The sequence below is a fragment of the Sapajus apella genome, unplaced genomic scaffold, assembly GCF_009761245.1.
Source record: "Sapajus apella isolate SASKATOON/1434 unplaced genomic scaffold, GSC_monkey_1.0 scaffold3, whole genome shotgun sequence".
Taxonomy (NCBI): domain Eukaryota; kingdom Metazoa; phylum Chordata; class Mammalia; order Primates; family Cebidae; genus Sapajus; species Sapajus apella.
Window position 1 is genome coordinate 36,215,371 of NW_022436943.1, and position 22,287 is coordinate 36,237,657.

General features: G+C 33.9%; 1 protein-coding gene across 6 annotated transcripts in view; it reads right to left on the bottom strand.

Moving 5' to 3' along the window:
- Positions 1-22,287, bottom strand: part of CSMD3 (CUB and Sushi multiple domains 3) — a 1,239,477-nt gene that overhangs the window by 126,050 nt on the left and 1,091,140 nt on the right. For all 6 annotated transcript variants that reach the window (XM_032246339.1, XM_032246357.1, XM_032246370.1 and 3 more), the window contains 2 exons: positions 2,127-2,245; positions 908-977 (listed from right to left, as the gene is read on the bottom strand). In XM_032246339.1, the coding sequence (XP_032102230.1) occupies positions 908-977; positions 2,127-2,245 (189 nt within the window). The remainder of the gene's footprint in view (positions 1-907; positions 978-2,126; positions 2,246-22,287) is intronic.

A 22,287-nucleotide genomic window follows, 5' to 3' on the forward strand; every position in this document is an offset into this window, starting at 1 on the left:
TGTGTGTGTGTGTGTGTGTGTGTGTGTGTGTGTGTGTGTGTGTGTGTTGTTTGCTTGTTTTTGGCTTGGGCTCTTTCTCCTACTCAGAAAGAACTGTCTTCCTCCTCCATGTGTCTTAATTACGCTTATTATCCAAAACTGTGAAAACCTAATAGGCTGACTATGTTTGCCAATGAAATTCAACACCAGTCTTACTTTTAGTCAACATCAGTCTTACTTTTCTAAAATTCCGTCATGTAGTTAATGACATAATTTAATACTAAATTATTTGATAATTCATTTATTTTATTTCTAGTACTCCAAATGGTAAATGAATGTTTTAAAGATAGGGATCATATCTCACATTACTTTCTCATACTCTGTAGAGCCCAGTATATTAATACCAGCACACAAATACAAAAAAAGAGGAAGAGGAAAAAAAGCATTAATAGAAATAATTTGGAAGCAACATTAAGTTAGGGCAAAAATGTGGGCCTGCACTTTCAAGGTATCCAAGTTTCCTTTCAATATGTTCCATATCTTGACTGTCTGTCACCACTAAAGACATCTCATGAAGTGTCATACTCCCTTTGTTAGATACTTTAGATTCCTTATCTCTTCTAGCTCAATAGGAAGCAATAGAATATTTACTCATTTTTCTATTCAATGAATACACGGAGAAAACACTAGGAATTTGTTAAAAAGTCTTAATTTCATAGCTTAAGTCATCCATTGATATTGAAGTTGAGGAAAAATAAAAATAAAAATTTTAAATAAGAAAAAACAAAGGTGAAATATTTTCCTCAAAAAGTCATTTCCATAAGACCTGATAAAAGGCAAACTATATGTTTCAAAATCATGATATAGAGTATGAAACTTTAAAACTTGATGAAGGTTATAAATACTTTAATATAGTCTTTGGACTTACCTAAACAAATTGGGATTGGATAATTCCATCTTCTTACTGGTCCTGGCATACATGTAATGTGAGAGTGGCCCTACATAAGCAAAACAATGCAGTTCAGTATACCTATATAAAAGTTTAAAATTATTGTAGCATCATCAATTATTATTATAAAAACAATCTTAAGAACATGGCTTTATTTTTATACACATATTTACTTTTATGGAAATCTTAGCATGATGTAAGAAAGGTGATTATACATACCTATAATAAAATGGAAAAAATAACTACATGATATTGGTAGAAAAAAATAATACTTCATATCACATTAGAATTGTGGTTTTAATATTTTTATATCACAATATGTTTTACTAAGCTACTGCAGTGATTGTACAAGTGAAAGGGTCATATACATGGTGGTTTATAATAAATTGCTGTAATACACAAGGTGAAATAGGTTAAAGAATAATTTTTAAATTGTTTCATAAAAAATTAAAACAAGTCAAAGTATATTAAATTTTATATTGAAATATAATGTCCTGAAAAATCTGATTGTACTTCTGAGATTTATAATTTGTGATACAACTATAAAGACTATCAATTATTAATTTTTAATTTTGCTTTCTCTGAAGAATTTATTTAATATGTGAAATAGTATCTTCCTTAACTTTTTATCTTAATGGGTTTATTTTTAAGGTAATTTTTATGCTCTTATAAACCTGAGGTCCTTCACAAAAATATTAAAAAAGATCAATATAAATACAAAAAATCAGAATATGCATTGCAAATCCACTTCTTAAGCAAAATATACTTGTAGTAAATTTTCACTAATTTGGAAAATGTATTGTTATGGAAGTTTCATTCAGTGTTTTAAGTAGCACTTCCTTTTATTTTCAAACTCTAAAAAATCAAGGAATTCAGTTATCACAATACTATGTGAATACAGACAAAAATACAGATTAATTTTTACTTTCGAAGTAAAGCTTTTAATTTAATTAATTAAAATCAAGGAGAAAGGACTTCCCTAACTTACCTAATTTTGACTCAATATCATTTTTGGTTACTTCAAAACAAAAAAATTTAGTCCATTCAAGCAATTTTTCTCACGCGTACCCTTTTGACTTAAGACTACACTATGCAAAACAGGATCAATGTTATAAAACCTGTGGCTTATCAATCATTTTTAAAAAAATAATCTGAAAGGGCAATGAAAAGCAAAACCACAATTTTAAAACAGACATACCTGGAGAGAATATCCTTGATCACACTGAAAGGATACGACATCGCCAACCATATATCTGTCTCCAATTTTAATTCCACTGCTAGGAGTTTGTGGCTCAGGACAGGAATCCAAACCAATTGCTAAGAACATTTAATGATAACAATTTAAGTAACTTTCAAATGATAAATGTTTAAGTTACACATATTAGGTTGCTGAAATCGAATATCAGTGTCTCATCAAAGTAGATACTATATTGAGACTCAGAACTTTTTGTGAACAAGATTTAACTGTAGATGTTAAGATCAATCCACATTTGAACACCATTATAAAGCAATATTTTTTAAATTTTTACAGCACCAGTCATTGAACCAGCTGTGTGACTATACCTAAATTGTATTTTTAACTCCAGGCCTAATTTGTCTTCTACTGTAAAACAAAAGTAAAAATTTCTGAAAAGAAAATCCCCACATAAAAATTAAAAATAATTTTTATGATAATAGAATGAAATAATACTTTAAAACATTCTTAGCAAAACAACTAAAAAATTACTTCCTATTTGTCTCCCTTGCTTGCCTCTTTCTGCTTCCACTCTAAATAGGCTTTTAAATTTATGAGGTACATTTTTATGTACTTCTTATATGTAAAATTTTTAAAATATAGTTATAAGTGGAACTTTTCTTTCTCTGAAGATACTATAATCAGAAAGGAGAGGACAAGCACAGTGGCTCATGCCTGTAATCCCAGCATTTTGGGAGGCCGAGGCAGGTGTATCACCTAAGATTAGGAGCTCAAGACCAGCCTGGCCAATGTGGAGAAAGGACTTTCCTAACTCATTCTATAAATGCCACTATCAACCTAATACCAAAACAAGGCTAATTCTTTATGGTATGCTAAGTATAAAATCATTTTGCCAGTGAAGAAAGATAATTTGACTTCTATTTTTTCCTCTTTGGATGTCTTTTATTTCTTTCTCTTGACTGACTGTTCTGCCTAGGACTTCCAGAAGTATGTTGAGTACACAACAAAAAAAGAAAAATACAGAATAATATTCCTGATGAACATAGTTCCAAAAATCCTCAGCAAAATACTAGCAAACTAACTCCAGTAGCATATAAAACATTAATTTACTGTGATCAAAAAGGATTTTTCCTGGGATTCAACATTGTTTCAACATATGCAAATCAATACACGTGATTCAGCATGTAAACAGAATTAAAAATAAAACCATATGATCATTTCAATAGATGCAGAACAAGCTTTCAACATCCCTTAATGATAAAAACCCTAAAGAAATTATGCATAAAAAAAAAAAAAAAACACATTTCAAAAAGTAAGAACCCCGTATATGACAAACCCACAGCTATTATTATGCTGAATGGGCAAAAGCTGGGATCATTTACTTTGAGAAGAGAAACAAGACAAGGATGTTCACTGTCACCACTTGTACTCAACATACTTCTGGAAGTCCTAGCCAGAGTAATCAGGCAAGAGAAAGAAATAAAAGGCATCCAAAGAGGAAAAAAAGAAGTCAAATTATCTTTCTTCACTGGTAACATAATTTTATACTTAGAAGATCATAAAGAATCTGCCAAAAGGCTCATGAACTGATAAACAACTTCAGCAAAGTGTCAGGATATAAAATCAATGTACAAAAATTAGTAGCATTTCTATACACCAACAACATCCAGGCTGACAGTCAAATTAAAAATACAATCTAATTTACAATAGCCACAAAACAAATAAAATACATAGTAATACACCTTAAGTAAGTAAAACTATCTCTACATGGAAAACTACAAAACACTTCTGAAAGAAATATCAGATGACACAAACAATGGGAAAACATTCCATGCTCATGAATTGGAAGAATCAATATCATTAAAATGGCCATACTTCCCAAACCCATCTACAGATTCAATACTATTCCTATCAAGCTACCAACATCATTTTTCACAGAATTAGGAAAAAAATACGCTAAAATTTATATGGAACTGAAACATAACCCAAATAGCCAAAGTAATCATAAGCCAAAAAAGGAACAAAGCCAGAGTTATCACATATCCTACTTCAAACTATACTACAAGGCTACAGTAACCAAAACAGCATAGTATGGTCCAGAAACAGACACAAAGGTGGATGAAGTGGAATAGAGAACTAAGAAATAAAGTCACACATCCACAGCTAACTGATTTTCATCAAAGTTGACAAAAACAAGCCAGCAGGGAAAGGACTCTCTTGTTAATAAATGGTCTAGAATAACTGGCTAGCCATAGGCAGAAGAATGAAAATAGACACCTACCTCTCACTGTATACAAAAATTAACTTATGATGGATTAGATATTTAAATAGAAGACATCAAACTTCAGGAATCCTAGAAGAAAATCTAGAAAATACCATTCTGGACATTGGCCTTGACAAAGAATTTATGACTACATCCTCAAAAGTAATTGCAACAAAAACAAAAATTGACAAGTAGGATCTAATTAAAGAGCTTCTGCACAGCAAAAGAAACAAAAGAGTAAACAAATAACCTACAGAATGGGAGAAAACGTTCACAAGTTATGCATCTGACACAGCTCTAATATCCAGAATGCATAAGATACTTAAACAAGTCAACAAGCAAAACACGAATATCCCATTAAAAAGTGGGCAAAGGTCATAAACAGACACTTCTCAGAAAACATGAGTGACCAACAAACATGAAGAAATGCTCAACATCAGTAATCAACAGAGAAATGCAAATCAAAACGGCAATGGGATACCATCTCACACTAGTCACAATGGCTAATATGTAAAAGTCTGAAAACAACAGATGTTGGCAAGGCTGCAGAGAAAAGGGAATGTTTATACACTGTTGTTGGGAATCTAAATTAGTTCAGCCACTGTGGAAAGCAGTTCGGAGATTTCTCTAAGAACTCAGAACTACCATTTAACCCAATAATCTCATTACTGGGTATAGAACCAAAGGGGAAAAAAAATCATTCTACCAAAGACCCATGCACTCATATGTTTATCACAACACTATTCACAGTAGCAAAGGTGTGAAATCAACCTAGGTCCCCAACATCGGTGGACTGGATTTAAAAAATATATAGTATATATACACCACTAAATAATATGAAGTCACAAAAAAAGAGTAAAATCATGTCCTTTGCAGTAACATGGATGCAGCTGGAGGCCATTATCCCAGGAGAATTAATGCAGAAATAAAAAAAAACAAATACCACATATTCCCACTTATAAGTGGGAGCTAAACATTGGTAGACGTAGGGATAAAGATGAAAACAATATGCACTTGGGATTACTGGGTAGGGGAAAGAAAGAGGAATGCAAGGGCTAAAAATCTTTGAGTACTAAGATGGTTTGGCTATGTTTCCTCCATATTCCAATTCCCACGTGTCCTCTCCCACAACATGTGGGAATTCTCATCTTGAATTCCCACTTGTTGTCGGAGGGACTTGGTGGTAGGTAATTGAATCATGGGGGCAAGTCTCTCCCATGATGTTCTTCTGATGGTGAATAAGCTTCACAAGTCCTGGTGGTTTTAAAAAGAGGAATTCTCCTGCACAAGCGCTCTCTCTGACTGCTGCAGTCCATGTAAGACAGGACTTGCTCTTCCTTGCTTTTCACCATGATCATGAGGCTTCACCAGCCTCGTGGAACTGTAAATTCAATTAAACCTCGTTCTTTTGTAAGTTGCCCAGTCTCAGGTATGTCTTTATCAGTAGCTTGAAAATTGACTAGTACAATAAATTGGTACCACTAGAGTGGGGCATTGCTGAAAAACTATTCAAAAATATGGAAGCAACTTTGAAACTAGGTAACAGGCAGAGCTTGGAACAGTTTGCAGGGCTCAGAAGAAGACAGGAAAATGTGGGAAAGTTTGGAACCTTCTGGAGAGTTGTTGAATGGCTTTGACAAAAATGCTGATAGTGATATGAACAGTAAGTTCCAAGCTGAGGGAGTCTCAGATAGAGATGAGGAACTTGTTGGGAACTAGAGCAAAGGTGACTCTTGTTATGTATTAGCAAAGAGACTGGCAACATTTTGCCCCTGGCCTAAAGATCTGTGGAGCTTTGAACCTGAGAGAAATGATTTAGGTTGTCTGAAGGAAGAAATTTCTAAGCCAGCAAAGCATTCAAGAGGTGACTTTGGTGCTGTTCAAAGCATTCAGATTTATAAGAGAAGCAGAGTACAAAAATTTGAAAAATGTTTAGCCTGAGAATGCCACAGAAAAGTATTTTCTGAGGAGAAATTCAAGCAGGTTGCATAAATTTGCATTAGTAATGAGGACTTGAATGTTAATCCCAAAGACAATAGGGAAGATGTCTCAAGGGCATATCAGAGGTCTTCCCATCATAGGCCCAGAGGCCTACAAGGAAAAAGTGGTTTCATGGGCAAAGCCAGGGTCTCCATGATGAGTATAGCCTGGGGACTTGGTGACCTTCATGCCAGCTGCTCCAGCCATGGTTGAAAGGGACCAATGCATAGCTCAGGCTGTGTGTTCAAAGGGTGCAAGCCTCAAGTCTTGGAAACTTCCCCATTGTGTTGAGCTTGTGAGTACACAGAAATCAAGATTGAGGTTTGGGAACCTCTCCCTAGATTTCAGAAGTATAGAAATGCCTGGATCTCCAGGCAGAAGTTTGCTGCAGGGGCAGGGCTCTCATGGAGAACCTCTGCTAGGGCAGTGCAGAAGGGAAATGTGGGTTCAGAGTCCCTACAGAGACTCCCTACTGAGGTACTGCCTAGTGGAGCTGTGAAAAGAAGGTCACCATCCTCCAGACACTAGAATGGTTGATCCACTAACAGCTTGCACCATGTGCCTGCAAAAGCTTCAGGCACTCAATTCTAGCCCATGAAAGTGGCCAGGAGGGAGGCTGTACCCTTCAAAGCCACAGAGGTGGAGCTACTCAAGACCATGGGAACCTACCTCTTACATCAGAGGACCTTCATATGATGTGGTACATATACACCACTAAATAATGTGCAGCCATAAAAAAGAGTAAAATCATGTCCTTTGCAGCAACATGGATGTAGCTGGAGGCCTTTATCCCAGGATAATTAATGAAGAATAAAAAACCAAATACCACATATTCTCACTTATAAGTGAAAGCTAAACGTTGGGTAGACATGTGAGACATGGAGTCAAAGGAAATAATTTTGGCACTTTAAGATTTGAATGTCCTATTTGATTTTGAACTTGCATGGGGTCTGTAGCCCCATGTTTTGTCCAATTTGTCCCATTTGGAATGGCTGTATTTACCCAATGCCTGTACCACCACTATATTTAGGAAGTAACTAACCTGCTTTTGATTTTACAGGCTTATAGGTGAAAAGGACTTAACTTGTCTCAAATTAGACTTTGGACTGTTAACTACTAAGTTTATGCTGAAATGAGTTAAGACTTTGGAGGACTGTTGGGAAGGCATGATTGGTTTTGGAATGTGAGGATGTGAGATTTGGGAGAGGCCAGGGGTGGAATGATATGGTTGGCTGTGACCCCAATCAAATCTCATCTTGAAATACCATGTATTATGGGAGGTAATTGAATCATAGGGCAAGTCTTTCCCATGCTGTTCTTGTGATAGTGAATAATTCTTACGAGATCTGATGGCTTTAAAAAGAGGAATTCCCCTGGACAAGTTCTTTCCCTTTGTCTGCTGCCATCCATGTAAGTTGTGACTTACTCTTTGCCTTCTGTCATGATTGTGAGGCTTCACCAGCCCCATGGAAATTTAAGTCCAATTAAACCTCTTACTTTGTAAAGTTCCCAGTCTCAGGTATGTGTTTATCAGCAGCATGAAAACAGACTAATACAATTACTATACTCATCACCTGGGTAATGAGATCATTCATACCCCAAATCTCAGCATCATGCAATAAACCTATGTAACAAACATGCCCATATGTCCCCTGAATCTAAAACAAAAGTTGAAGTTATCTTTAAAAAAAAAAAAAGTTTATTTTCCAAAATAAACTAAAAACATAGCAAATATAAATGGTTTTCTAAAAAATATTCATTGAAAGCCTTAATAAAATGTTTTATTCTTTGCCAAAACATTTTTCAAATATGTAACTATTACTATTAAAAAGTTTTTATCTTTATTAAAAGCCATTGTTGGCCAGGCGTGGTGGCTCAGGCCTGTAATCTCAGCACTTTGGGAGGCCAAGGCAGGTGGATCACCTGAGGTCAGGAGTTCAAGACCAACTTGGCCAACATGGTGAAACCCTGTCTTTAAAAAAAAATCCATTGTTTATAATTCATTTTGTCATAATTTACATTTTCAAGCAAATCTAATGCATATTTAAATAGGTTAGAGAAGAGGTCACCACTCCAACAGCATTATACCATATGCACATGTATTTCATTTTAAAAAAGCATTTAAAACTAAATCCTAAAGTATGATAATGCTTTATATATAGTCCTTCATTCCTCTGCCAGATTATTTCTCTCTAGAATGGGAAGCACAATCTTCTCCATTCTTTTTGGACACTTAGCATAAACTGACAGAAAGTAAATAATTGTGCAATTAATTGTTCCATATTTATCTCCTCTCTGAGAACAAAAGCTCCAGAAGGGCTATTAGAGCACAGTGTCTTGAAGAGACACTCAATAAACATTACTTGTATGAATGAATGAATATTATAAGAGAGTGTATTTTTATATCTACATTTTTTTAATAAATGCTAACACCTAATTATGCAAATGAAAGATATCTAATAACACAATGGTTAGAGTAGCTTAAATCATGCCAAACTGGGTGACATTTATCAATACAAAATGCTGTAAAAGCAGTGACTTGATAGAGCTATGTTTAGATTAGAAAGTCAGGCAGTAAAGAACAGGAGTGAAGTGGTCATTTGGGAATATACTTGAGGCAGATAAGGAGAGTCCGTACATTGCAATCTCAATGCCCAGCTCCTTAATTAGCTAGGTCTCTAAGCATGCATCATGTTCCATTCTTTTTGCTAATATAGAATTTACAGAACTAGGAAAACTTGGTTGTCATTAAATAGTGACCTATTTTTAAATTTTTAAGGTTTTACATCTTTCTTCTCCAACTAGATTTTGAAATCCAAGAAGAGATAGAAATTGCCTTCCATGTGTATTAATCTTATTTCATGGCTGTTGATGAGCCTCACACATTAAATTAATCTGATTTCATAGAACCCTTTTCAGAAATTATTTAATTCAAAAATAGTGAACTACGATATAAACATGTATGTCTTGTCAATATAATTTCACCTTCCTTTGGTGCAATTTTAGTTTCTTGGGAGTCCTAAGCAGTAAATTTATTACTCTTCACCTGTAAGGTCATTCTCACAGTCATTCTTACTGAGAAGGCCAAATTTTGTACACATTCATTTGTTTTCCTTTCTAATCAAGTACTCTATTCGGGGTCATATATACAAAAAAAAAAAAAAAAAGAAAAACTATAAAAATCCAGCAGTGGTAGATTCCTTCTCCGAGAGGAGAATAAATAAAACTATGTTACAGTGAGGTAGTTGAATATTGAGATGCTCATTTTTAAACAAAGTTTTACATAATATGCATGAACAAAATAAAATGTGAAGGTATTTTAAATTTTAAAAAATGATACAAAACTCTACAAACTAGGTGAAAGCATATAAACTATGTAAGTTGAAAAACTAAAACATATATATAATCACAGAGAAAAATAACCAAATATCAATATGCCAAATAGTGGTGGTTGTAAATCTTGATTATAAGATTATTGGCGATTTGTATGTCCTTCCTTGCATTTTCCTGCATCTCCAAATTTTGTGTAATAACATACATTATTTTTGTATGTAATGACATAACTTATAACCTAGATGAATTAGTACTAGCAGAAAATTTAGAAGTACAATAACATATTCCTTTTTATTTTTCTAGATGATACTGAATTGGGCTAATTTCAGCTGAATGCTATTTGTATCAGGGAAGAAAATAATGAAGTAATCAGATAAGCCAGATAAGTCATATGCTGATGGGTTCATTCACTTTTTTTTTGCAGCCAATTTTTTTTTCATGTGCACTAAAAATGAAACAAATATATGAAAGTCCTGCAGTTTGAATTTTATAGCCTTTTTTTTTTAATTTATACAAATCTCTGAGTGGTTAAATATTAACTCTAAAATATCTTTGGGAATTATTTTTCACTTCTTTATAAGTGACAAAAACAATCAGCTATTTGTAGGAATCAATAGGAAAAATTTTTTGTAAAACTGTTACAAGGCTTCTTTTCAGGTTAACCAAAGCTAGTCCCCTGCTTAACAAAAGTTAAAACATTGAGTCATTTCAAGGTTCATGAGTATAAATTTTGTAAAATTATGCCATTGGTGATCAAAGTTGCTCTCTGGTTAAATCTTTTTTAATGGGATTGGATCAATTAATCTGCTATTGTAGCCAAAAACAAAAATGAATCCAGGGACAAATCCATATGAAAAATTTCATACAGTTATGTCTGCTGTCACATTATTATAGGCAGTTATCCTGGCTGAAAACATTAAATCCTTATTGTTTCACATTACTAATATTTATTTATAACCAAAACTTATGTTTTCCAATTCTGTTCATAAAGCAATTAATCTATTCCAGAAATGATGTTAATCATATCATTTATAGTTGGTAATTTTGAATATCTGTGTGTGTAAATAAATGTGTGTATATATGTATATAAATATAGATAAGTCCTAGTATTCTAAATTGATTTCAAATGAGATAGGGAGGGGAAAATGTTTAATTACTGCTAAGACACCCAGTAACATTGTTTTGTTAAAGGAAAAACTAATTAATAAATTTTATATGACAACCTATATATCTGTTTATTGAAAATACAGACCAAAAATACTGTTTTTGCATTTATGTGAGAAAGAAGCAAGAGTTAAATTATGTGTCTTTGCACTAGAGGTGGTATTTAGTGATAGTAAAGATCTTTTTATTCTAAATATGTTGCAAGTCTTCGATTTTCAACTTTTCTCTAAATCATGGATACAAGACAACTATTATGTCTATGCTGATACTACCTTTAAGAGTTTTAAAAAAATATACCAAAATTGTCATTTGACAGTCCACATCTATCATTATAAAGATAGGAGTTCAAGAATAATGTAGACATTTGTGGTAATCAAAGGGTGAATCCAATATGAGTTGCTCTACTATTCATAAAGACTTGTAGAAAACTGCTTTGGTAAACATGCAGACATTTTTCTGGCATAATGTACTTCAGAATCAATTGATTAATCTACTAAACAAATATTTTGTCAAATACCTAATCATGTAACAAGGAACTTGATTAATATTTGTGGATAAGCTTTTTTGGAAGTAATATTTCTGACTATGATCACTGATGGGCAGCAATGGTTTGGGAACACATAGCGTAGGCTACGTTAACATTTACCTTGATTCTTAATGCTTTGTTTATTTACTTTACCTATGTTTACCATAACTGATATATAAAATTTAGCATCACTCTGTATAAGTAAATGAATAATCAGTAATATATACTACTTATCAGATTTTAGCCTATAGAATAATAATGAGTTAAATGAAAAAAGAAGTATGACATGTAGGTATTATTCATTCATTCCAGAAGCTGTTGGTGAACACCTATTGTGTGCTCTATATCTTGTTACATTCCAGAATTGCAGAGATCAGTTAGCAACATAAGCAACCTAAATACACTCTTGCTCTAAAGAGATTCTTGATGGAACAGGAAAGGAGGTTGATTTAACTGATGATTAGAATGTGGTAAAACAATTGCAATAAATGAAGATAATCCTTTGCTTAATTAAACAATTGTTTCACAGAAGTAATCCATATGGGTACTGAAAAACTATATATTTTATCAATTCACTATAATGAGGAGGTAGTTGTGTGTGATTTCTGATGCAGAAAGTAACATATTAAACAAATAGAGTTCTTAGAGAATTTTCTTTCTTTTTTTGGAAAGGAGGGAACTGTTTTTCTCAAAAACGCATTGTAGTGTTCTGTGGAAGCCAGCAAGAAATGAATCGAAATGGAAGGCAGAATACAGACTGTGACAGACTTGAAGTCTTAACCAATATAGGTATTCGTACTTTCTGTGTTTAATGCAGGGAGACTTCAGAGTTAAGAGCACAACCTTTTGTGTGCATCCTAGCTCCTTTAGTTGCATGTTGGTTGGCTGGTTGGTTTTAAAGTCTGAGATGTTTTCTGTGCCTCAGTTTTCTCAACTATAAAATGGGATGAGAAAATACTGACTTCATAGTTATATTATAATACTTAAAGAAATGTATGCATAATACTGAGAGTAGTGCCAGAAATGTGGGAAGTGCTTAACAAATGTTAACTATTGTTGAAGAGTTTAGGCACTGAAGTGAGGATGTCCATTCGTATTTTAGATAAATAACTCTTAAAGTATACTTTTCCTGTTTTCATTAAGGGTATATGTCTGTTTAAGATCAAGTGTGCTCTAGTACTACTAATATAAAAAAATGCAAATATTTATATAAAGCACTACAAATTCAAGGAAAATTAAACACCTGAGTCTTTGGACTGATTCAACATGAGAAGCTTCTTCTATATGCAGCTAAATGATCACTGCCTTCACTGAAAGAAAATCTTGGGTACCAGGACCAGTGGCACTTGCTCATGTTATAACTAGAAAAATTTATGAAGACAAACACAGTGTTTACAAAATTCAGAAACCTAAATTAGGCTAAAACTATCTCTAAGTCATCACCACAAAGAGGTGAAAAATCAATGAGATAATCAGAAAATAAAATATGATCAAAATAAAACAAACTGGGATAAATCTGTAAAGTGCTTATAGGGTTAGGAAATGCATTGTGTTTATAAAGATCGATTACACTAATCTGCATGCAATGTATTCTGAGTTAATGGCAATTGAAATTAGAAATGACAAATACTAATAATTTAATTTGGGCAGGAGGTATTTCTACAATTAATATTTGTTACAGTTATGAGATGTTGACTTTCATAAACTAGCTCAAACAAGAAAATTAGTGTAAGTAAAAGTATAATTAATCTTAAAATCCCTGTTTTCCCCAAATAATCAGTTATTTAATTAGCTCAAGGGACAAGACCATTTTTAGTGATTATAAAAGTAAACTCATTAAGACCTAATGTATTATCTTTTAAGCATATTGCCCGAGGATAGAAAGCAGTAAAATATAATAACAGTTTGCTGAATGGAATCTTTTTCTATTTATAAGACAGAGTCACATGGATACATTCTGGCCATTTATTATTTTGAGACTAATTTTATGCTTTTTACAACTATTGTAAGGGATAGAAACATGCTTTCAGACATTCCAAGTTCCCATGATTTTATTGAAAATTATAATAATGAGTGCTCTTAGTTGTAAGGAAGGGAATCTATTCATTATGGTAACATGTATCTTTGCCTTCCTCAGTGCCTATATCCTGAGATCTTTGAGAACCGCTAAAGATCTTCAAAGGACCCTGAAAACACCATTACTGAATGTAGTTTTCTCCCTTTAAAAAATATGTATATTTTATAAGTTCAAAAATGAACTTTGTTCATTGATTTATAGATGCTGCAATGTCCCTCTAGGATCTGCAATTAGTGAGATTTTAATATGCATCTCTACAAATTTAAAGAATTGAGATTGAAAGGATATATTCATATTACAATCAAGCAAAGAGTCTAATCCAAGACTATTAATGTGGAGGCTTTACTAAAATCCAAGTGGAAGGACAACTGGAAAGTAAAAGTTCTCTTAGTAGCAGCCACCAACAATCAATATATTTAATGACATTCCATGAACTAGAATCATTTTCCCTAGCAACAAAAATGATCATGCAAGATATACAATTATAAACAGGAACATATATATTTGAAAAAACAGACACACCAGAAAGCAAAAATTATGTTTAAGAATTGATTCCCATATTCAGTGCTAATGTGGATCAGGAAACAGAAAACCTGGATACTTCATGTGAGAAAAATTTTGGATAAATTCTATGAGTTCAGTACACCTACATTTGTTCACATGACTGTGCAACCAACATACGTTCTAATACAAGTAATGACGTAGGTTTATTTGGGCTTATGATAACCTATATCAGAAAATACCAAAAAAGTAATCACTCCCCACTAAATAATGTTTAAACTTTTCTCTATTGAATAGACACACAGAAGTTATGTCAACAAACATCTGTTATATTTGCCTTAATTTTCCTATGTCTCCCAAAGTTGCCAAGCAAATATGTTTTCTTCCATTCTGTCTGCACCCTTCCTCTTCAATATTCAATCAGCTTTGTTATTAACAGAAAGCAAAATTGGTTTTTTCTCATCCTTTCCATTAATATTTGAAACTAATTTATATGTTAGTTTCTCAGATGTTAGAACAAAATCAGTAGAAGACATCAAAGTTTAAGAAAAAATAATTGGAGTAAAGATATAAATTAAGAAATTTATACATGGAGACTTCAAAAAGTTGATGAAAATTCATATTATGAAAATAATTATGCATAGATTTCCTTTTTTTTTTAACCAAATATCTTCTACTATCTTCTTATAACATGTTTAAAGAGAATCTACTTTAAGGCACCAAGCAGCATAAGATACTAGTTTGAAAAAAGCCCCTATGAGAGCAACACGAATTCTGCAAAAATTACATGAAGAATAAACAACAAATTTATGGTGAGGTTTGGGTGGAAGAATGGTGAAATTCACTGATGCTTTACAAAAAGTGTATGGGAACAATGCCCCAAACAATCAGTAGTTTACACATGAATAACTCATTTTAAGAAGGAATCAGAGAAGAAGATGAAGTCTGTAAAAGCAGACCATCCATATCAATTTGTGAGGAAAAAAATTCATCTTGTTTTGTCTCTAATTGAGGAAGATCAATGTTTAACAGAAGAAACAATAGCCAATTGCCTAGACATCTCAATTGGTTCAGCTTACACAATTCTACTCAAGGGATGCCAAAACTTTTGTGCCAGATCAGCTGCAGACAAGAAAAGAGCTTTCAATGGAACTTTTAAACAAGCGGGATCAAGAACCTCAAGCATTTCTTTAAAGAACTGCAACAGAAGATGAAACATGGCTATACCAATACAATGCTGAAGACGAAGCACCACCAAAGCAATGGCTACCAAAAGCTGAAAGTGATTCAGTCAAAGCAAAAACAGATTGGTCAAGAGCAAAGGTCATGGCAACTGTTTTTGGGGAAGTTCAACGCATTCTGCTGGTTGACTTTCTGGAGAAACAATGGAAAATACTGTTTATTATAAGAGGGTTTTGAGACAGTTAACCAAAGCTTTTGCAGAAAAACACCTAGGAAAGATTCACCAGAGTCCTTTCTACTGCAACAATGTTCCTGCTCAATCCTGTCATCAAACAAGGGTAATTTTGGAAATCTAAATGGAAATTCATTAGGTATTCACCCTTGTTTTTTTTTAGACAGAGTTTTGCTCTTGTCACCCAGGCTAAAGTGCAATGGCATGATCTTGGCTCACTGCAATCTGCCTCCTGGGTTCAAGGGATTCTCCTGCTTCAGCCTCCTGAGTAGCTGGGATTATAAGCACATACTGCTACACCTGGTTAATTTTTGTATTTTTAGTGGAGATGGGGTTTCCCCATGTTGGCCAGGTTGGTTTCAATCTCCTGACCTCAGGTGATTCACCAGCCTTGGCCTCCCAAAGTGTTGGGATTACAGGCATGAGCCACCACACCCAGCCAGGCATTCTCCTGAGAGTCCTGATTTGGCTCCTTCTGACTTCTTTTTATTTTGTAATCTTAAAAAGTTCTTTACAGGGCACCCATTTTTCTTATGTTAATAATGTAAAAAAATGGCATTTTCATGGTTAAATTCTCAGAACCCTCCTTAGAGATGGACAAAATGGCTGATATCACTGGTTTAAAAAGTGTCTTGAATTTGCCAGAGGTCTGCTGAGAAACAGAGTTTATATTTTATAATGTATATGTTAATTCCATTTTTCTATAAACCTTTTATATTTATTACCTCACTTTGTATGTCTGTAACTTAAAACAACTGTCCCAATTCAATTTATTTGTGGAACACCTATAAACTCCAAAAGAGTATAGTTTGAGCAGCATGCCTATAAATATTTAAAATATATTTAAAATTTGATGTTTATTCTTCATGTAATTTTTGATAATAAATGTGCTATCGCCTTACAATTTTTCTTAATTTACAGCAGCACCATATTCGCCTTTCATACAAGTTTCACACTTTGAAGAATATATTTACATTGTCATTATCTTTAGAAATTAGAAAATACTTTTGGTTCCTAGATTCCACTAAAACATATAAGATCCAATTACTACAGTTAAATAAAAGCATTTATGCCAATCTTGATATAATTAAATCAATACCTAAGTGCTGAAAACAAAAAAAGTCTATGGAATTGAAAGGCCAGCTCTCAAATTAATTAAAGCAAAACTGTTATCGTGTAAGAAGTGATGTTATCTAAAGTGAAAAACAAGATAGAAGAACAGAAACCTGAGAATCATCCTCTATTCCTTTTCCTCTCTCATCCCCAACATGTAACTGGTCGTAAAGATTTTCAATGATATCTTGTAAATATCTCTTGAATCTGCTGCCATTTCATCTACACAACCACAATTACTGCCTTCAGAGTTTTCCTTGTGAACCAATGCAACAGTCTCCTTTTAAATTCCTTTCCTTCAGCTTATTCTCACCATATTATGTACTCTTCAGTTTCCAAAAAAAAAAAAAGGCCTCTCTAAAATTCAAAACTTACGTTACTCTCAAAATTCAAATCCTTCAATGAGGTTACTCTTTCTACAAGAAAAAAAGCCTATGCCACATTTAATCTATACCATTTGACTGCTCCAGCTGTGTGGGTTTATCTCATCTGTTATAAAGGATTGCATTTCTTAAGGATTTGCTGTGTACCTGGCACTGCAATAGGCACTTAATTTATTTAATTAAAAAGCAATCTTTCAAATTAGAACTATGTATTATGGGTGAGATAACTGGGTTTTTAGGGAACCTCAAGAAATTTCTGAGCGTCATATGGCCATCAAATGATAGTACCAAGACAGAAACCTGAGTCTGACTCCAGAGTAATTGCTGTTATATATAGCTACATTCCGGGAGGTCCCTTCAAATGCCAAGCCATTTTAGATTTATCCTTTAATTCTTATTTGCCAGAATGACTTCTTTTGACTTTTGATGAGGTTTTCTCTGATCCTACCACAAGTAACCCCTAATACATAAGATCTCTCTATCTTCTTTGTTCATCACCTAAATTATACAAGATATTTTCACATTTTGGTTATTGAGAGTCACCTTGAGATCTTGGTAAAAATGCAAATACTTGAGTGAATCTCTGATAAACTGACTTGACATTCTGGGTTGGTGGTCTTGTTATCTGGAGTTTCTACAAGACTTCAAGATGATTATAAGCACAATTATCTGAGAAGTATTGACTTACATAAACGTATTAATAGTGCTTACCCCATTTTGCAATTACTACGCTTGTTTTCATGTCTTTACTCTTAATTATTCTAAACTATTTTAGGACTGGATGTTACACAAATTTGCAGCACCTACACCTATAAAATGTACCTTGCATTTAGCAGGTATTCAACAAATACTTGATGAATAAATGAATGGGTTTGTTCTAATATTTGGAAAGCAACATGAAGATCAAAAATTATGGGAGGAGGCCCTGAGTAGGGATATAATACAGTGGTTAAAACTGATTGCTTTGGAATAAAATTATCTGAAGTGTACTCTACTACTTACTAACTTAAAAGTACCTAAGCTCTGAGATTATTCTCTAAATTTTAGGTGTTCATTTGTAAATTAGGGCTAAAAAATATATCTGCCTCATGGTTATTTAAAAAATTAAATAAAAATACATCTATAAAACATTTAGCAATGTGCTTGACATATACTGAGTACATGAAAATGTTAGCTTTTTAAACATATAATAATAATAGCATAATGTTTTGTAACCTTCATTATTGTAATTATAATAATGACAACGGAAGTATTATTAGCTAGTATCAAAGAACCTAAGCAGTCATTCAAATAATTACAGCTCATAATACTCTGATATAAATGGCCATTTACAATGTGGATTCACCACACTTTGAAAGCAGTCATAGACATGCCAATGTGAGCCTCAAATATTAGTACTTATGTTATCAAATAGTTTTATTTGCTTTTATTATTTTAAAAGGAAAATTAAATGAAAGCATTTAACTCTGCTACATAGAAAACTTCCTTTAAAAATATAAACTTTTAGATTTGTTTAATGCTTGAAAAGAAGAAAAAAGTTACAAAATCAAAAGCAAGAGTTTTCTTCTTCTAAAATATATGATTTTTGAAATTTAGTTCTTTAATAACCAATTAACAAAAGTACATGTTAGAAACTAGCACATTTGGTGCAACTAGCTTGTTAGAAGTCATTGATGGTTTGCATCAATGATAGACTGGATAAAAAACTGTGGCACATATATACCATGGAATACTACGTAGCCATTAAAAAAAAAGGAGTTCATATCCTTTGAAGAGACATGGATGAAGCTGGAAACCATCATCCTCAACAAACTAACACAGGGACAGAAAACCAAACACCACATGCTCTCACTCATAAATAGGAGTTGAACAATGAGAACACATAGACACAGGGAGGGGGACATCACACACCAGGGCCTGTCGGGGTTTGGGAGACAAGGGGAGGGAGAATTTTAGCACAAATACCTAATGTATGTGGGGCTTAAAACCTAGATGATAGATTGATAGGTGCAGCAAACCACCATGACACATGTATACCTATGTAACAAGCCTGCACATTCTGCACATGTATCCCAGAACTTAAAGAAAACCTAAAAATAAATTAAAATTAAATAAATAAATCACAGTTTGCTATTGCTAAAAAAAAAAAAAAAAAAAAAAAAAGTCAGGTATTTATGTACTGAGTGATAATAGCCAAAGCAATATCTATAGTCATACAAAGTGATCATCTTCCTCAGATAAACATAGTCATTGTTTTGTTTTGTTTTGTTTTTTCAGTTTTCCAGCAAATATTCATTGAGGACACCAAACCAGCAATACATTATGTTGCGCCTTATTGGAAACAAATAGTGTGCAACACACTGCCCAAAAGCAGTTTACTATTCGTGCAGAGAGATAATTCAAGAATGCTAATTACAATTATTACCTAAGCATTAGTAACTGCAAAACATGATAACACCTGGTAAATCAAAGCATGTCATTCCTCTGCTCAAATCTCCCTCATGATTTCTATTTCAATTAGAGCAAAAATAAAGCCCTTCCAATGGCTTATAAGACCCCACTTACCTCTTCATCTCTCACGTAATTTCCTACTGCCTCACTTTTTTTTTCATACTTCTGTTTTGCGGTATTTGTTCTAGCAGTTCCCTAAAACAATATCTGCACTTACCAGCAAGGCTTATTCCTGTACCACCTTCCACTATACTTGCTTAAATGTCACCTTCTCCATAAGGTCTTCCCTGATCAACATAACATCCCTTTTTTCATCCCTAGTAGTCCTGATCCCTCAACTCTCCATCTATTTTTTTCAATGACACATCATTTTCTAAAATATTATATAGATTACTCCTTTATTATATTTTCACTTTTTATCTATCTGCACCTGATCGACTGTAAAACCAAGGGGCAAAAGTATATTGCCACTTTTGTTCAATAATGTGAACAATGCCTGACACACATAGAGTTCAGTAAATATTTGTCAAATGAAGATACAGGCTTTGAGACAGGTGAAAAGGAAATGATATCAGAATTCAGAGAAGGAAGAGACCACTTCTGTGCTGCATTGATCAGTAAAGTTAAAATTTAGGATAGAAAAGGAGCAAGGAGGGAGAAGATGTTCAGAAAAGATGCAACTGCCCAGATTCCTCCTGGCCTCCTGTGGGGTATCTCACTGCTGTCCTCCAGCCTGTGGAAGGAAGTGGGCAGAGGTGAGGGCTCAGACCACATCGAAATGGGGCACACGCTGCTGGGCAGGGAAATGGCTGCACATGTACTGCTCCTCTGAAGCAAGCCTCCTTGCTGGTCTCCTTCTCTTTTTCTTCTTAAAATATTGTATGAATGCAGGGGTCACTGATTTCCTTTGAAACAATTCCCATACAGGATATGGTATCTCAAACAGTTCCTCAGCCCTTGACAATACTTGTGTGCAGGTGTTTCATGATAAGCAGCACATAAGTTGCTAAGATCCAATGAGCACTGAGGAGTGGCACAGGAAGCTTGTGGCACCAAGCACTGTAGCATACCCTACACTCCAGGAATTACACTCCTTCCTAAAGGTCTCCCCCAGCCCCTTGCTAACCTGATTTCCAGCCCGCAGTCTTAAGTAAAATAGGAATTACATTTCTCTCCTATTAAATCTGTGATATTTAAGATAAAAACAAATTGCAAAGGCCAGGCACTGTGGCTCACGCTTGTAATCCCAGCACTCTGGGAGGCTGAGGAGGTGGATCAGGATTTCAAGACCAGCCTGACGAACATGGTGAAACCTCATCTCTACTAAAAATACAAATATCAGCCAGGGATGGTGGTGCGTGCCTGTAATCCCAGCTACTCAGGAGGCTAAGGCAGAAGAATTGCTTGAAACTGGGAGGCAGAAGTTGCAGTGAGACAAGATCATGCCATTGTACTCCAGCCTGGGTGACAGAGCAATACTTGTTTCTCAAAAACAAACAAACAAACAAACAAACAAATGACAGTCCCAAAGACAGAAATTAATCTGTAGTGAACAAAGTGGAAGAAAGGAACAATGAGGACTACCGCATACAAAAACATACAAAACATAAAAAAAAAAAAAATAGATTTTTACCAACATACAAAAACAAAATAGATTTTTTCCAACACAGGCTAAAACAAAAAAACATGAACACTGATGGAGCTGAATGACAAGTTCGCAAAGAAAAATAATACACGCACACACACACAATTTAGAGTAGAACATAAGAGTTAAGAGTCTTATAGCTAGAAAAAGGAAGAAGAGAAGTAAAGCATGTCAAGTGGAAGAAATGAATCGTAAAAGGAATAGAGAGGAAAGGCATGATACATCTAAAAACAAATACTTCATTTGATTAAGTAGGAGAATATTACAAAATTCATGTGTGAAAAATGAAACAATAAGAAATCATTGTTGGAAGAAGAGGCTAAACAATGTTGCCTTTATTTAGTAGAAAGGAAGATAATGATATGAAATGACCAAATATCTGGAAATGTTAAAAAAACCAAGGTGTAGAAAGGGTTGAGCGGAAGGAACAATGCATTTGTCTGATTGTCTCTGGACCATTAGGAGAGCTGATAGTGTTATTACTTAAAACAACTACATAAAAAATACACCAATGCATCCATTTGTTCATATTCATTACCAACAGTAAATTATTTCTTACATTTTTTAATTTGATTCAGAAGATAGTGATAATAGTAATATTAAAGGTCAGCCATTCTAAAGCTAAAATGCCATTATCTCACGTTCAAAAGGGAAAAGATAACTATCGTAATAAAAATCACCCTACCTGGCTGGGTGTGGGGGCTCATACCTGTAATCCTAGCACTTTGGGAGGCTGAGGCGGGCTGATCACCTGAGTAAGGGAGTTCAAGACCAGCATGGGAAACACAGTGAAACCCCATCACTACTAAAATACAAATAATTAGCTGGGCATGGTGGTGTGACATGCAGTCCCAGCTACTCAGGAAGCTGAGGCAGGAGAATTGCTTGAACCTGGGAGGTGGAGATTGCAGTGAGCCAAGATGGCACCACTGCACTTCAGCGTGAGTGATAGAGCAAGACTCTGTCTCCAAAAATAAATAAATAGGTTAAATAAATAAAAATGTATCAACCTGTCTGCCAGAATTTACCTTTTAAGTACATAAAAAGCAGGCATTTAAGTAAATAAAAAGCAAGTATAGTAACTATGCCACTAGAAAATCAATCAAGCAATCAATCAATCTATCTATATGCATATATAGAGAGAGATGTTTTTTTTGTTTTGTTTTGTTTTTTGTTTTTTTTTTTTTCTGAAACCCCCATGACTAGAAAAATCAGATGGAGAAAACACTAACTTGCTGGAAAGAATCTCTGCCAAATTTCCATTTGCTAAGAAAGAACACCTGTCATGTTTCCTGAAACCTTCACTATTTAAAA